Below are 17139 nucleotides of genomic sequence, written 5' to 3'. Positions count from 1 at the left end.
TATTATAATGAGTATAATGGTGGATGTAATGACAGCATATCGTAATTTATACTTTTGTCATTAGAACTTGTTACTCTAAAAATGTAATTTTGTTATTATTACCTTGCCAGTCTTAAAAATTGATAAATGATACAGTGCATCCTGAGAGATATTTGAGAGATACTAGTATTCTGTTAGTTGCTGTCATTATTTTGGAGCAATCATTAGATGTATTTGGAAAGTTACAGCTGGTATTACTGTGTATTGTGAAGAAGTCAACTGTATTCTCAACTATCTAAGTTTTCTTATGTATGTTTATTTTTATTTTTATTTTTCTCAGAGTTAAAGTGAAAACAGAATCTCAAGACCCCACATCTTCATGGAGATCACTTATTCCAGTCATAAAGGTCAATGTGAGCACAGTAAGTAAATTCAGTGGCATTTAATATTTGGTGGGTTAATAATGAAAACTCTTATTTTTGCAAATAAAATTTTCACTAAAGAAAGTAATTTTGTAGAGTTGTTTAGGTTCCAAAGTTCATAAAGGTGTGAAAGAATTATTTCAATACCCAATACCATCTTAGCACACATTTATTAGGTCTTAGGGGCTACTTATTCACTAGTACTTAGATTTCTTTAAACACTGGTCTAAATTGAACAGTGGAGTAATTTGGATAGTGTATAGTGCTGAAATGGAATAATTTAATTGTTGCTTGAAAATGTTTGTTATTAGGTCAGAGGTGCCTGGGTGGCTCAGTGGGTTAAAGCCTCTGCCTTCGGCTCAGGTCGTGATCCCAGGGTCTTGGGGTCGAGTGCCGCATTGGGCTCTCTGCTCGGCAGGGAGCCTGCTTCTTCCTCTCTCTGCCTGTCTCTCTGCCTACTTGTGATCTCTGTCTGTCAAATAAATAAATCAAATCTTTAAAAAAAAATAAAGAAAATGTTTGTTATTAGGTCAACTAAGGAAGAATGTATGGTTTGTATATTACAGCATATTTTCTCTTATTTATTTTTTAGGGACGTTTGGCCTTTGGAAATCATTACCAACCTCAAACTCTGTGTATCAACTTTGATGATGCTTTCTTAACTTACACTACAAAACCGCCTTCTAGTCATCTTGATCAATTCATGCATATTGTGAAAGGGAAACTTGAAAATGTTCGAGTCATGCTTGTTCCTAGTCCAAGATATGTTGGTCTTCAAAATGATGAGTAAGATAGTCTTAAAAATTGTCTTTCTCTGATTGACTTATTTCACTTAGCATAATCCTCTCTAGTTCCATCCATGTCAATGCAAATGGTAGGTATTCATCCTTTCTCATGGCTGAGTAATATTCTATTGTATATATGAACCACATCATCTTTATCCATTCATCTCTTGAAGGACATCTTGGCTCCTTCCATAGTTTGACTATTGTGGACAAACCATGAGAGACTCTGGAGTCTAGGAAACAATCTGAGGGTTACAGAAAGGAGAGGGGTGGGGGATGGGATAACCAGGTGATGGGTATTAAGGAGGCACATGTTGTGATGAACACTGGGTGTTATACCCAACTATGAATTGCTGAACACTCCATCAGAAACTAATGATGTACTATATGTTGGTTAAGAACATAATAAAAAAAGTCATTAAAATGACATAATATCTTTATATCTAATATAGATATCAATTAGAATCTTTGTCATCTCTTTAATTTTTTTGCTCTAAGTTGGGTGATAATTGGGCATATTTCTCTGTTAAACCAGTTAACAGCGTAGTCGTGCTTTATAATTATAAATGATATATTATCCATTGATGAACTCTAATTTTAAACATTTTCCTATAAGATTATAACTATAATTTTTCTACCATTTTCTCCTCACTGTACTTGGGAAACTTATTTGAGGCATTTAGGCTCTGATGTTTGTAGGTTAGAAAATATACACTATAGGTAGGCTTTTATTTCCTGAAGGGATGGATTAATAGTACATTCAACAAATGCAGTGTAGTGGAATACCATTTTGAGTTAATAAAAAGTTGAAAATTGAATCTAAATTACCCTTGGAAAACTGGTGAAGTTAGTATGATACAGTTTTAGAACTGTCCCAGCTTTTATCTTTGTATGCTGGTAGTATAAAATTTATGAGGTTATAAGAAGCATGATTATTCCTTCTTAATTCCAACTTTTGGCTAGCTTGCTTATTAGATTTCTCCATCACTAGAATGATGGAGAGGTTTTCCCTATGTGAGTAGCAGGGATGCTATGGGGTTTACTTCATCTCACTCTTCATAATCACAGGCTTTGCTAAGCATCTCGTAGAATGTGGGCTGTGCACATAGTTCTATATATTATAGGTAGAACTTAAAATACTGGATAAATCTGGACCTTATGAAGTTTACAGAGTAAGATAAAAAGGTGTTTTCTTACTAATTTTTATAAAAAGGTAAAATTGTATTTTTCACTCTTCAAAGTAAGTGTGGAAATTGAATGATGATATTAAACATTAACCTTCATCATTTAATATGTATTTAAAAAAGGTTGTTGAATTTGTATATATTATCTAATGACTGAGAAGTTAATTTTGATATGGAAGGAAGATGTGGTATATGAAAAAAAAAGAGAAAAGTTGTTGAATCAAAGCAAGTAAAGATTAATAATTTGTGGGGAAGTGATTGTAGAGAAACATTAATTCCAGAATTTTTTCAAGTTGATCAACTAAATATTCTTAGAAATAGATAATATAAAGACAAAGATAATATCAGGTTGTTAAAAAATGACTTAATATTTTTCTTATTTAATGTTTCTAAAAGATTAAACTTTATTTTAAGATATATAGAATATTTCCTATTAAGTTATAAAGTATTAATATAAAATGGTTGAATTTAAAGTTTAATTTTAAATTTTTGTGGCTAATGCAGAATATGATTATTCTAATGATCATTGTTCTTCGATTATACTTAATCAAACTTTGGTTTAAATTGATTTCTCTCTTTTAAAGTTAAAAATGTAAAACAAATTTTCATTTTTTCTTTTTGAAACTAATATATTGGTTAAAAATTTTTCAGTACCAATTTATTTAGTCTAATATAGAATACAACTACGCAAAACTTCATTGTCTATGTAAAAGATGTTTTGTTTTCCCTTTTCAATATGCTACACTTGATTGTTTTTTAGGTTTTTTCCTCTTTTTGTTCTCAACTATTACTACCTTATTAGAATACAGAACATTTTATATTCTGGAGATGTACTTAGTTTGCTGTCCCCCCTCCTTCTGTAGACCACCAAGATTAATGGGAGAAGGGTTTGTGGTGATGCAGTCAAATGATGTTGACATCTACTACTACATGGATGAGCCAGGTATTAGTTTTTTTGTTTTTTTGTTTTTTTTAAGATTTTATTTATTTATTTGACAGAGAGCGATCACAAGTAGATAGAGAGGCAGGCAGAGAGAGAGAGAGAGAGAGGGAAGCAGGCTCCCTGCTGAGCAGAGAGCCCGATGCGGGACTCGATCCCAGAACCCCAAGATCATGACCTGAGCCGAAACCAGCGGCTTAACCCACTGAGCCACCCAGGCGCCCCAGCCAGGTATTAGTTTTTGAAAGTGTGTTTCATAGCTGCACTTCTATTCTATGAAATGTTGATATTTAGTAATATTTTAAGTCTCCTTAGTTAAGATAAAATAAACATCAATAAATCATAAATGTGGATGGAAGAGTCCCTACCTAAAAAATGTCTGTGTTTGATAAATAAATTTATCAAAAATTGAATATTATTATTTCAGACCAAAAGAACAATATAGGAATCTTTTGTTCAATTCTGTTTTCAGAGGTATACCTTAAAAGTTGTGAATGCAAGCAACCTGGTGTGAAAACCTTTATAGAGAATGTGGTAACAGTTAAGGTAGTTCATGTAGCTTAAGAAGAAAATCCTTTGAGGCTTGAAGTTTAAGGATTGAAATCTAGCTGGTTAGAGTGCTTCACAGGTGGCTTAAATTTTATAAAAGTCACTAAACATTGGATTTTTAGCCCTTTTTTTCCTACTTCTTTTTTTTTATGCCTTCATGGGGTTTATGAGGTCAAAGTGTTTTCATAGGAAAGTGAGGATGTTACTTGCCTTTTTACTTGGAAAATGGGATTTTTTATGAGGTCTTTTTGAGATTTAAGTACTCTATTTTATCACAATGAGAATTAATCTCAAAGCAAATATTCTGTAAGATACTAAAGTATTCAGTTTATTTGGATAGTATACTTGAACATATTAAAAGTTACAAAGCCTAAAATAAGCAAGCAACAAGTCAATAAAATCAAACTCAGAATTCTAACATTTTCACATGGGATCCCTGACTATGAAATGCAAAAAGACTATAAATGTTTTAGTGGAATGATCTCTAACCTAATAAATTACACTAGTGTGACCGTTACTTGCCTTTTTAACCATATTGATATTTGCATGCTGGTACAAAAGCAATGGTGGGTGAAAGTGTTTTGGTATGAATTAAAGCAGAGGTTCCAAACTATGCTAGTAATCACTGTCTTTTTCACTACCACCATTTACAGTAAAACAAATGCCAGTATCAGTTTAAAAACCTTTGATAAAGCCGTAAAAAGTGTTTCTGTCAAATCTTGACCCTTGAGTAAACTTTTTAATAATTAGTGTGATAAAATGGCCAAGTACACATAATATACCTCTGCTACATACCAAAGTATACTGGTGTTTGGAGGAAAAGTTTGGAGGAAAACTCAAATAGTTGAGTTTCTAGCTGAATTATATGCTCTTTTCATGGAGCACCAGTTTTACTTGAAGATGCAACTAGAGACAAACTATGTTTTTGAGTTTTCCTGTGAAAATCAGAATTTTGGAAAATTTGGGTCTGCCAACTGTTAGTTTAAGGACTTTTCTGATAAGACCACCAGTGCTATTAACATATGTGATTTTAAAAATGTTTAATGATTGCAGGCGCGTGGGTGGCTCAGTGGGTTAAGACTCTACCTTGGGCTCGGGTCATGATCTCAGGGTCCTGGGATCAAGCCCACATCGGGCTCTCTGCTCAGCAGGGAGTCTGCTTCCCCCTCTGTCTCTGCCTGCTGCTCTGCTACTTGTGATCACTCTCTCTCTGTCAAGTAAATAAATCTTTAAAAAAAATGTTTAATGATGAAATTTGTCAGTATTTGGAAAACATATGTGTGTCTCTCTGAACCAATATTTTCCAAATGTTACAAAGTTATGCCATGGATAAAAGATACATTCAAAGTGTAAGTGAGATCGGTAAGTTTTAGTGTATCCAAGTATGAAAAATTCAGTATAGGGTTTCAGATTCCACGAAACTAACTTTTAAGGAACTACCACTTGTTGAATTTTGGTATAGTGTCAGAGAAGAATATCCACAATTATCTGAAAAAGCTATTAAAATACTTGTCCATTTTCTAAATATCTGTTTGTTTGAGGCTAGGTTTTCTTCAGATACTTAAATAACAATGCAGAAGCAGCTTTGAGAATTTGCTTATTTTTTAGTAAGTTGGACATTAAAGAGATTTGCTGAAATGAAAACAATGCCAACACTTCTAAATGAATTTGTTTTAGAAAATATGGTTATTTTTTCATTGAAAAGTACTTTCATCAAAAGTGTAATTAAAATTTCTTTTAGTTTTTATAAAATAATTTCTCATACCATATTTTCATTAAGTTGTATTAAATGAAATGTAATGAGTTCAATTTTATTAAACATTTTATAACATCAACATGCAAAGAGTTGTTACCTTAAAAATAAAATTTTAAAAAATTGCCCAGTTTCAATTTTGAATACAGTAAATTATGATTGAGATAATACAAAAAAAATTCCACTGTGTATCCTTGGTAATTTTTTAAGAGTGTAAAGGATTACTGAAAGCAACATTTTTAGAACTCCTGGTCTAGGGAATCCTTAAACAGTAATTTTAAGTAATTACCTTTCTATTGTATATTCTGCAATATAGGACTTGTTCCAGAAGAAACAGAAGAAAATATTGAAGGAGAAATGAGCAGTGAGGATTGCAAATTACAAGATTTGCCTCCGTGTTGGGGACTGGATATAGTTTGTGGTAAAGGAACAGATTTCAACTATGGGCCATGGGCCGATAGGCAAAGGTACTTGAGTAAATTATATTTCTAGTAAGTCTTTTAATGTTGAATGATAGAGATTTTATAAAAAAGTGGCTTAATATTTTATAAGCTCTTTTATTATGGCAGGGTAAGACATCACTAAGCATTTTAATTCAAATTATAAGCATTTTAATTCAAATTATAAGTTATAATTTTAATTCAAATTATAAGTTGGCATAAGTAAGTTCATTCTGAAGGAGGGGCTGATTTGTTAGAAAAATGGTGAATGAGGAGCATATTTATTGGTTTCTTTGTTTTTTCTTTTGTATTTAATCAATGAATTTACCAGGGACTGTTGGGCTGTAGAGATTGAGAGACAAAAGACATATAGTTCAGTTTCAGTGAGGAAAACAAACAAAAGAGTTTTATTAAGGGCTGAGGTAGAGGTAAGGAAAAAGTCTTGATGAAGCACTTAGAAACGTACTGTACTAGTTTGTAGTTTGCTAAGACTGCCATAACAAAGAATCATAGACTGTATAGTTTAAACAACAGAAATTTTTTCATGGTTCTGGAGGTTAGAATTCTGTGATCAAGGTGTTGGTAGGTTTGGTTCCTTCTGAGGGCTATGAAGGAAGGGTGTATTCAAGGCTTCTCTTCTTGGCTTGTAGGTGGTCATCTTTTCTCTGGTCTTCCCATGGTCTTGCCTTTTGTGTGTCTTGTAGGTCTCTGTGTCCACATTTCCTTGTCTTAGAAGAGCACTAGTTGTATTGGATTAGGGCACACCCTAATGACTGCATTTTAGCTTAATCATCTCTCTAAATATCCTATTTCCAAACATCAAATTCTCAGGTACTCAAGGTTAGGACTTTAATGTATAAATTTTTAGGGGGACACAGTTGTTTTATAACAGATATATAACTCATCAGAGAAGACTTGGGGAAGGCTTTTTAGTAGAGGTAACATGTAAGTTGAGTTTTGACACTTAAGTAGGAGTTAGCCAATGAAGGAAGAGGAGGACAAATAATTGAGAAAAAGGAAGAGTTCTGCAAATGCATGATGACAATGGAGATTTGTCTTACAGTTTCTATAGGTTGTTAGGAGACTTGGAGGTAGTTAAGAAACAGATTTTATACTGGAGGTCATGGACAGTGTCTGAAAGGGTTTTTTTTTTTTAATTTTTTAGTCGTTCTGTTAATTTTGAAGTAATTCTTATTTTAATATATTCTGACCACGTTTCTACTTACTGAAGAGTTTTAAGCAAAGACGGGGACATTTACCACTAATTATGAGGGAACACCTAAATTTGTATGTAAATAGACACTGCCTAAAGTCAGTTTAGTTTTTCTGTTCATAAACAAGCTTGAATGGAGAAATACAAGCCAAACCATTCACTGAAGCAGATATTATTGGGCTGTTGATGGACTAATGAAGAGTGCTGATACTGACTTGATATACTGATTCTTTTTATACTTGTTTTAAAAAGTGCTTTCGACCTAGCTTGTTAGAAGAAATACATACTTTGTTAAGTAGCATGTTAACCTTTGATCTCTAGTATATAGAAATACCTGTCCCATCAAGTGTAGCTACTTAACAATTGTATGATAAATGAATAAGTTAGTTTGTCATTTGAAAACTCCTGCAATATGCCAAGACATTACTTTGTTGAGGGCTGGGTTAGGTTATTTATTAGACTTGGAAGTGAACAGCTTAAAATTTCAGGTTAGGAAACAAATGCTTTCCAAATTAATGGATTAAAATTTTCCTTTTATGATAAAATTTTTCCTATAGTAAGCCATACTGTATTGGAATTGTTGAAAATGAGAATATTAAAAATGAGGGTTTTTACATCCTATTATGTAACAGTTATATGCATATGTTATTATATTTGAAAGGAAAATATTAAAAAAAAGCTTCAACATAGACACATAAAATACTTGCATTTCTTTCTTTTTTTTTTTTTTAAGATTTTATTTATTCATTTATTTGACAGATAGATCACAAGTAGGCAGAGAGGCAGGCAGAGAGAGAGGAGGAAGCAGGCTCCCCGCTGAGCAGAGAACCTGACGTGGGGCTTGATCCCAGGATCCTGGGATCATGACCTGAGCCAAAGGCAGAGGCCTAAACCACTGAGCCACCCAGGTGCCCCAAAATACTTGCATTTCTAAGACTTGAATAAAGTATGATTATTTTTAAACTGTATTTCATTTTGTTACATTAAAAAAAAATTAGGGTATATTTACATAGAAATCCAAACTAAAATTCTTTTACTAAATAGCCATACTCACTTCTGAAGTGATCTTTGTATTATGTGGAGAAATGAAAAAAGAAAAAAAGAAAAATTTGTTTTATCAACTCTCTTCAGTAGATCCTGCCACTGCCAGACGAGAACAGCAATATCTTTCTTAACCTGGACTTAAAACCATTCATTCAGGTTTATTTGAAAGAAAGAAAGAAGAGAAAAAAAGAAAAAAAAAATTTTTTTTTTTTTTAAAGATTTTATTTATTTGAGAGAGAGAGAGAGGGAGACCACAAGCGGAACGGTGGGGAGAGGGAGAGGGTAAAGCAGACTCCCTACTGAGCAGGGAGCCCAACAGCAGGCTTTCAATCCCAGGACTGTGAGATCATGACCTGCACCAAAGGTAGACGCTTAACCAACTGAGCCACCTAGGTGCCCTGAAAAACTTAACGTTCATATGCTTTTAGTTTATTAACTATACTTCTTCCTTAACATATACAAACAGTGCATTTCCTCTTTTGTATCCATTTCCTTTCTTCTCTCCCATTTTGTGTTTCTATACAAATATGAATTGTAATCAGAAATGAATTGTAAGGTCAGTTTTCTTAGCATCCACTAAGATGTAAGAAATTTAGGAAGAAATCTCAACTCTTTTGCTATTGGATAGTTCATTCAATTTTGTGACGAGATTTTGATCTCTTCAAAAGAGATTTTGATCTTGTTAGCTTCTGGATTTTGATTTCATTCTATCACCTTTACATGATTTTTCTGAATCATTACGATATTCAGCTTTTCCTTCATGGTATTTTCTTTCTGAGAGTTTTCATGTCAGAGTTGAAATACAAACGTTATGAGATTTGTACTTAAGCCTTAGGTGATAGTTACAATAATGCAAACATTTTCAACATTGTCTAACCTCTTACTGCTTTCACATAAGTGCTTTTGTTTGTATTTTCACACTTGATTCTCATAACCCAGGGAGATATGTAGGACAGATTATGGTAAGCTTATTACACCTGTGAGAAAATGGAGATTCAGTGAGTTAGGCAAGATAATGATGCTGTAGCATCTAGAGCTAACATTCAGACCAGCCTTTAAGTCCACGCCTCTTTTCATTATATCCCGGTATCCACCGAACAGTCAGTTTTCATTCAGTGATCATACTGGATTTTTTAAATCTTTAATTGTCTTAGTTTCATGTATTTGTATGTTGTAGCTAGAACATTTGCAGAACTTTTTTGTTCATATACACTAACTTGATGGCAAGTTATAGTCTATAATGGGTCAATTTTCACCTTTTGTTCTATTCATCTAATTTTTCCCTACCTTATTATTCCAAGTAGCATTTTTTGTTACTTTTCAACCCTTCCTTTTTAAAAGCTGTAAACTATCACCTTCTCTGAATGTATGAATAACATTACATTAATTTTGATTCTGAAATGGAAAGTCCTTGGGTTCTTTCATCTTTGTGAGAATGATGAGGGGAGGCAAATGTATTAGAGCCTTAGCTTCTTTACTTTTTAGAGATCTATTGACCTTAAGATTCTTACTGATAGATTATTGATTAAAAATAACGATTGTAAGGGGAACCTGGTTAAGCATTGCCTTTTGATTTTAGCTCAGGTCGTGATCTCAGGGTTATGAGATCAAGCCCTGCATCAGCCTCCAACCTGGGTGTGGAGTCTGCTTAAGAGTTTCTTTTTCCCTCTCCCTTTGCCCCACCCCTCCTCTAAAAATAATAATGTTTGTAAAAATAAAAGAAATAATAACCATTTTTTCAAGCATCATGTACTGTCAAGTCTTTTCCATATAGGTTGTCATTTAATCCTCAGATCTATTCTATGAGGCAAGTTGTATTATTCCTATTTTTCAGATGAGAAAGCAGGTCAAGTGTCTTCAGAAAGGCTAAATAACTCATCCATAGTGGATGATTCTAACTAAACCATCCTCCTTTAGTTCTTTAACTCTTGATATGCTTGTAGAAAGTCTTTAATTTCTCACAGTATGCTTGAGCAGTGCAGATTTGTTCTTACCTGTATCTCATTTGACAATAGTGTATTATATACTCAAAGCTTGTTGGGGTACCTGGATGCCTCAGTTGATTAAGTGTTGGGACTCTTGGTTTTGGCTCAGGTAGGTCATGATCTAATGGGTTGTTAGACTAAGCCCTGCATTGGGTTCTGTGTTCAGTGAGGGAGTCTGTGTGAAGATTCTCTCCCTCTGCCCCTTCCACTCTTGTGCATGTGTGTGTGCACCTACGCATGTGCTCTCTTTCAAATAAATAAATAAATCTTTAAAAAAATACTCAAAGCTTATTGATCTTTGGAAGTATAAAACATTGGAGAAAAGAGTCTTTCATTTTACTGAAAGGACATTAGTATAGATGTTATTTTGTGACTTAGGTTTTTTTTTTTCCTATTTCATGTCCAATTGTCAAATGAGATAGCAGTGATAGTACAAAGTTAGAATACTGATTTTGCTCCCTTATAGATATAATTTTGAGTAACAAGTTATTCTTTATACCTCCTTATATAGAGATTGTCTGTGGAAGTTTTTCTTCCCACCTGATTATCAGGTTCTGAAAGTTTCTGAAATTGCACAGCCTGGGAGACCGCGACAAATCCTTGCTTTTGAACTGCGAATGAATATTATTGCAGATGCTACAATTGATTTGCTGTTTACAAAAAACAGGGTAATTATTGAAATAATATAGTAGAAAACAGTGTTTAAAATTTGCATATTATTTTCCAGGGTATTTTTCTGGTAACTAGTTCTATACTTAGATTCATTTCTATGAGCTTCCTGTCACCCTTCCCCCACAATAATTGTATTTATGTTGCTTTCATTAAGTACCAAAAGTAGGAAAAGTTAATAATAAATCTTAATTCTATAATCTGGTTCATTTTCTTCTTTATATCTGGCCAAATTGTTTTAGTGTATTTTTACTAAAACTTTGAACTTTTGTTCTTAGAAATTTTATTACCCATTTCATATCATTGATGATTATATTTTATCTGTGATAATAACTGAAAAGTAAAGATGGGAGTATGATTAAATAGTGAGAAAGTAATTGTTTTATATGGTTTAATTTTTTTCTTTTGATAGGAAACAAATGCTGTACATGTAAATGTAGGAGCTGGCTCATATTTAGAAATTAATATTCCAATGACAGTTGAGGAAAATGGTAAGCTGCGATGAGTACTTTCCTATTTTAAATGATTAATGGGGGAATGATTAATCTATAAATAATAGTTTGCTATCCCATTGAGACTAAAATTAATGGGGTTTTCTTTTTCAGCTTTCCATTATATTTACTTGATAGTATATATTAATTACATAATCAAATTATTTGTATACCTGCAGAGAAGGGAAAATTTTTAAATTAAGTTAGGTCTTATGCTTTCATCATACCCTATACTTATTTTTTGTAAGACTGAGGATAATTTGTTTAAAATGTATTTTTCCTATTAGTCTGTTGCTCTGTAAGACCAGGTGCTGTTTGTTTTTTTAAAAACTGATATAAATTTGGTGCTGAACCCAGTATCTGGCACATGGTATATGGGCAGTATGTGATAGAATGACTGAAAGGCTTTGTTTTAAGGTTTTATTGTTAATAGATTTTGTTAGGGAGTAAGCCTGGTACTTTGAAAAATATAGCTGTAAGAAAGCAGAACATTTCATATTTAAAATACTAAATAATACTCTGCTATAGTTTTATCCAAGCTAATCTAAATTTATCATACATTTGAAATTTGGACTCTGATACAAGTTAATCAATAATGTGATTAAATACCTTTTGTTAAATTTATCAAAATATTATATAGCCTTTTTCATTTTCCTTCTTCCTATCCTCTTAGTGTATTTGTAATTGAGAATAATTAAAGTGAAATTCTACTTTATTTATTCACTTCTTGAGAGTACAGAGAATAGCAACTTACCCATATTTTTAAGTCATTAACCAACAGTGTTACTATGGCTGAGTATAATTTGAGTAGTTTTTGTATCATGCTTGGCTCTCTTTACTTGTTTCTATCACCTTTTTTTTTTCCTGGTATAAGAAGAAAGAAGCTAGTGGGTTGACTGCATTCATTAGCTTGTATAAAAAGGTAGGAGTTGGGTCTATCTACATAGATAATCAGTTGTGAAACAGGGACTGAGAGTGGCATAGAGTATCTTTTCCCTGTACTTTGAGGCTCTTTTAGTGAAGATTTAAACCTTACCTTTGCTTGTTGTAGAAGAATGGTCATACTAAGTCTTGAAGCAGATGCTTGAGATTCTCTAGGACTGGGTGGTTCAGATTAGTAGCTGTAAAGAACATCTTTTAGGGTAGCCTTACAGAGACACAGCAGGAGGAAAAAGAGAGTTGGGGGGTTGCATAAAATTGAGAATGATTGAATTAAGGGAGTGCTTCTACCATTTTTAAACTGATATTCCACATAGGAAATATTTGTTCACCTTTCTTTTGTGCAGTTATGGGTACACCTGGGGTAAGGGAACCACTGAGGGCTGAGGAATCGATATCTTGAGCATACTTACTATGAATTCATGGTCAGTGCCACAGCACACTGGTTGTGGAACTCCGAGTGAGTTATGGGTCTAAGGAAAGTCCAGTCAGGTTCTTGGGAAAGGTTAGGTGGCTTTTAAGATGACTGTCTGAGGGGAAACATAGATTAAGTCATAGATATTAACAAAATATAGTTCAAACACATTTAAAACTTTTTTCAGAGATTCAGGTACTTGAAAAAAAATGCCCAGAACAGGATGCATGCTGAATTAGCTATATACTAATGACCATAGTAGCATTAGTATTCATAGAAGGGCAGCCCTTCAAGAAAAGAAGTGAAATACTTTGCAGTTTTCTTCTTTTGTTCAGAATGGAGCTATGTTGTTTGCTAACTGTCATTAATTACATAAGGAATAGCCATTGTTTGGAAACTATCATTATATATGGAACATTTTCCATATAAGGAAAATGATTAAAACAACTTCCTTTGAGTCAGTAGGAGAAGAAGAGACATGGGAACCGTCTTTAATAGTTGAAAACTGTCATTTAGAGGATGGACTTAACAGTTTTGTACTGACAAGCAAAATCAGAAGGACATTTTGTGAAGATGGAACTTTATTCCTTTAGTGTTGTCCGAAATGAGAAAGGTCACTTATTAGATAGCAAGTTCCCCACCACTGGGATGTATTTGTGGAGTTTCTGATCACCATTTTTCAGAGATGCCTTCTTTGGGTGGTGATGGGAGTTGTTTCCAGTACAAAATTTTTAGTCATACATATATCTTTTTAGGTACTTAATTTTTGTGTTTTCACTTACTAGGTTATACTCCTGCAATTAAAGGACAGCTCTTACATGTTGATGCTACCACCAGCATGCAATACCGGACCCTTTTAGAAGCAGAAATGTTAGCAGTAAGTTTAGAGTATATGATGATATTGTTTACATACATAAAATCTGAATTTGGTTTTAATTTTTTAATATAAAATTTTAATGACCAGGAAGTTATTAAATAGTTAATCTTCTCATTCAAGAACTACCAGGTGCTTTTGATGTTATTTTTGGGAAGAGGAGTAGATTCCCAGTGCTGTGGACTCTGGCATTCTTTTTTGCTCTGCTTCTGGTTATGGGCAAAGTGAATATAAGGCTGTGCTGGCATGGTTTTTGGTCTTTAAAAATGTGGAAAGTTGTTAGATTATTATTATTATTATTTTTAAAGATTTTATTTATTTATTTGACAGAGAGAGAGATCTCAAGTAGGCAGAGAGATAGGCAGAGAGAGAGAGAGAGGGAAGCAGGCTCCCTGCTGAACAGAGAGCCTGATGCAGGACTTGATCCCAGGACCCTGAGATCATGACCTGAGCCGAAGGCAGAGGCTTAACCCACTGAGCCACCCAGGCGCCCGAGATTATTTTTAAATTTTATTTTATGTTTAGACTGATTCCTGTGTTATAAATAAGATAATTTTTCACTATATATGTTTCTGGCCCCATTGGATTCCTGCTCATGGCTTAATAAATCATTTTCCTTTTTACTTGATGAATGAGGTAAAAAGAAGAAAGTCTTATTGATGCTGCAGATTGCTCCATATTAGAAAAAATATGGAAGTACTTATGATTAAATGGCAGGTTGGGGCCTCATTTCATTATCAGGTGGATTATTCTACATCAGGGAAGATGACATTAACAATAATAATAAAAGCCACTATGTAGAATGGCTGATATTCAGAAAGGATTCTTTTATAATAAGATTCTCTTATATTAGGTCTTAATTGTGTAAAAAAAAAGCATTTTTACACATATATATATAAATTAAGAGGAGAAATTTGTAACTACCAAGAATATATTGAATACTATAAATGTATATTAAACTGGCATATTCAGCATTTTAATGAATTCCTGAGCTATTGCTTATAAATGGTGCTGGGCAATAATGCTATTCCTGGTTAGGCAGTTCTTGCCTTTAGCAGACTCTCTGAACTTTGGCAGATGGAATACATGATAAAACACCTTAAATACATGATAAAAGTCCCTATCACACTGCCAAACGGGAACCTGGAAGGCACCGGTGGCCAAACCCTGAACCTCTCACATAACAGATTAGGTTTAAAGAGGAATTAAGGACGTTGGTTGCTACTCTGTTAGTTTAGCTAGAGTACAGTATCAAAACTTTAGTCTCCTTTGTTGTTCTTAAAGTTTTCATGGCTTACTATTTCAAGGAGCTGATATAACCATCGATACTGACCTTTAGCTTCAGTAATATTAGAATCTCAAAGGGACCTCTGTTCAGCTCAGTGGGAAAATAAGTTTTAATTACTCTTATTAGTGTATGTGTGAATTTATTTCTGATGTTCTTCACACAATGTCACATTTTAAGCTATAACATTTTTACTTAACATTTCATTTGCAGTTCCACATCAATGCCAGTTATCCCCGAATATGGAACATGCCACAGACTTGGCAGTGTGAATTAGAGGTTTATAAAGCCACCTACCACTTTATCTTTGCACAGAAGAACTTCTTTACTGGTAATTTTCTAATAAATGTAAATATAATGAGATTTATCACAGTGAACTTGTTTGCATTCAGTATGTTTTGCCTTTAGATTCAACATGGGGATTTTCTGGTAGAGTTCATACTTTTTTTTTTTTACACTTCTTTTTGGGCTAAGAATATAAAAGGGAAAATTTAAATATAGGTATTTTGTGTTCTCTTTTACCGCAAGCAAGGGAAATATCAACCCAAAATTGGGCTTACAAAAAAAATGAAAGAATTCATCTTAGGCTGGTGCTTTGTGTCATCATAGTAGGGGATAATTTGGGGAGGATGAATCAGTTTCTTTCTTTGCCTGAATTAGGCATCAGCATAGTTTCATTATTTTGTTTCAATTATGTAATCCACAAACAGTATATTCAAATAGCCAAGTATGTTATTTTTTTATTTTATTGAAGTATAGTTGACACATTACATTAGTTTTGGTTATACAACATAGTGATTCAACAACTCTGTGCTCACCACAAGTATAGCTACCATCTGTCACCATACAGTACTACTGCAACACCACTGACTATGTTCCTTATGCCATGCCTTTCGTTCCAGAGACTTCCTCGGTTTGTAACTGGAAGCCTCTACCTCCCACTCCCCTTTACCTATTTTTCTCATCTCTTTACCCTCTTCCCCTCTGAACACCAACAGTTTGTTTTCTCTATTTATGGGTCTTTTTCTGCTTTTTATTTGTTTTGTTTGTTAGATTTCTCATGTAAGTGAAATGTTGTTGCACATGGCAAAATTTTATTCCTTTTTATGACTGTTTAATATTCCTGTGTGTGTGTGTGTATGTGTGTGTGTTTGTGTGTCTATACATCAACACACAACACATCTTCTTTATTCATCTATTGTTGCATTTAGTTTGCTTCCATATCTTGGCTGTTGTAAATAATGCTGCAATAAACGGGTGCATACAGTTTTTCGAATTACTGTTTTCATTTTCTTTGAGTAAATACCCAGTAGTGGAATTATTGGATCATATGGTATTTCTGTTTTTAGTTTTTGAGAAACTCCATACAGTTTTCCATAGTGGCTATACCAGTTTACATTCCCACTAACAGTGCACGAGGGTATGTTATTTTTGTATTTGGAACTCCTACTTCTTTCCATTGGCATGGATATTGAGTTGATGTTATCGTTAGCTGGAAAAAATTCCTTTATTTCTTGAAGCATATTATGATAGCTACTCACATTTCATGGGTTTAGGAGCATGCAGTCTTGGTCTCTGACTAACATATATATGACTACATAAAAATAAGTTGCATTTATAGAACCTTCCCATAGAAAGTTTAGCTAAACAGAGTTGAGCTGATTTGCCAGGGTTAGTGGCTACCCCAGAGCACCTAATATTTGGTTTACTGATTGCTACATTTATCCATCTATCCATCCATCCATCCATCCATCCTTCCCTCCATCCTTCCCTGTACCCACCAGTCATTTACAAACATCAGGTCTGTGCTAAGTACTATTAGATATTTGGGGCTATGTGGTAGGTATACATAGATAGTCCTGCCATTATGTTACTTACTAGCAATATGATGTTGGCCAAATTATCTAATTATTTTACCTTCTGTTTCCTTATCTGTGAAATAGAGATAATAATTTCTACCCTAATTTTGGTATTGTTAGAGTTTGGGCATTGTATAATGCCATTACTACAACATGTTCAATCATAAGTGTTTTATATTTGTTTTCTAGTTTGATTGGGAACTTTATTGTGGGAACTAGATAGAAAGCTTCTAAATTCTTGAAGTTATATAGTTCTTCAAGGCTTGAGTCGGGGTCCCAGTAGTAGAATTTGTAACAAAATCCCTGGCAAGTT

The 17139-nt window shown here is 33.5% G+C and overlaps 1 protein-coding gene across 10 annotated transcripts in view; it reads left to right on the top strand.

Moving 5' to 3' along the window:
• The window catches only part of KIAA1109 (KIAA1109 ortholog), a 217396-nt gene that overhangs the window by 39325 nt on the left and 160932 nt on the right, over positions 1-17139 (top strand). For all 10 annotated transcript variants that reach the window (XM_045987369.1, XM_045987360.1, XM_045987353.1 and 7 more), the window contains 8 exons: positions 320-401; positions 994-1187; positions 3234-3313; positions 5929-6079; positions 10806-10962; positions 11376-11454; positions 13594-13685; positions 15181-15298. In XM_045987369.1, coding sequence (XP_045843325.1) covers positions 320-401; positions 994-1187; positions 3234-3313; positions 5929-6079; positions 10806-10962; positions 11376-11454; positions 13594-13685; positions 15181-15298 — 953 coding nt within the window. The remainder of the gene's footprint in view (positions 1-319; positions 402-993; positions 1188-3233; positions 3314-5928; positions 6080-10805; positions 10963-11375; positions 11455-13593; positions 13686-15180; positions 15299-17139) is intronic.

Source organism: Meles meles, chromosome 2 (genome assembly GCF_922984935.1).
Source record: "Meles meles chromosome 2, mMelMel3.1 paternal haplotype, whole genome shotgun sequence".
Classification (NCBI taxonomy): domain Eukaryota; kingdom Metazoa; phylum Chordata; class Mammalia; order Carnivora; family Mustelidae; genus Meles; species Meles meles.
The sequence above is the reverse complement of the archived record's forward strand: the minus strand, read 5'-3'. Positions and strand labels throughout refer to the sequence as shown.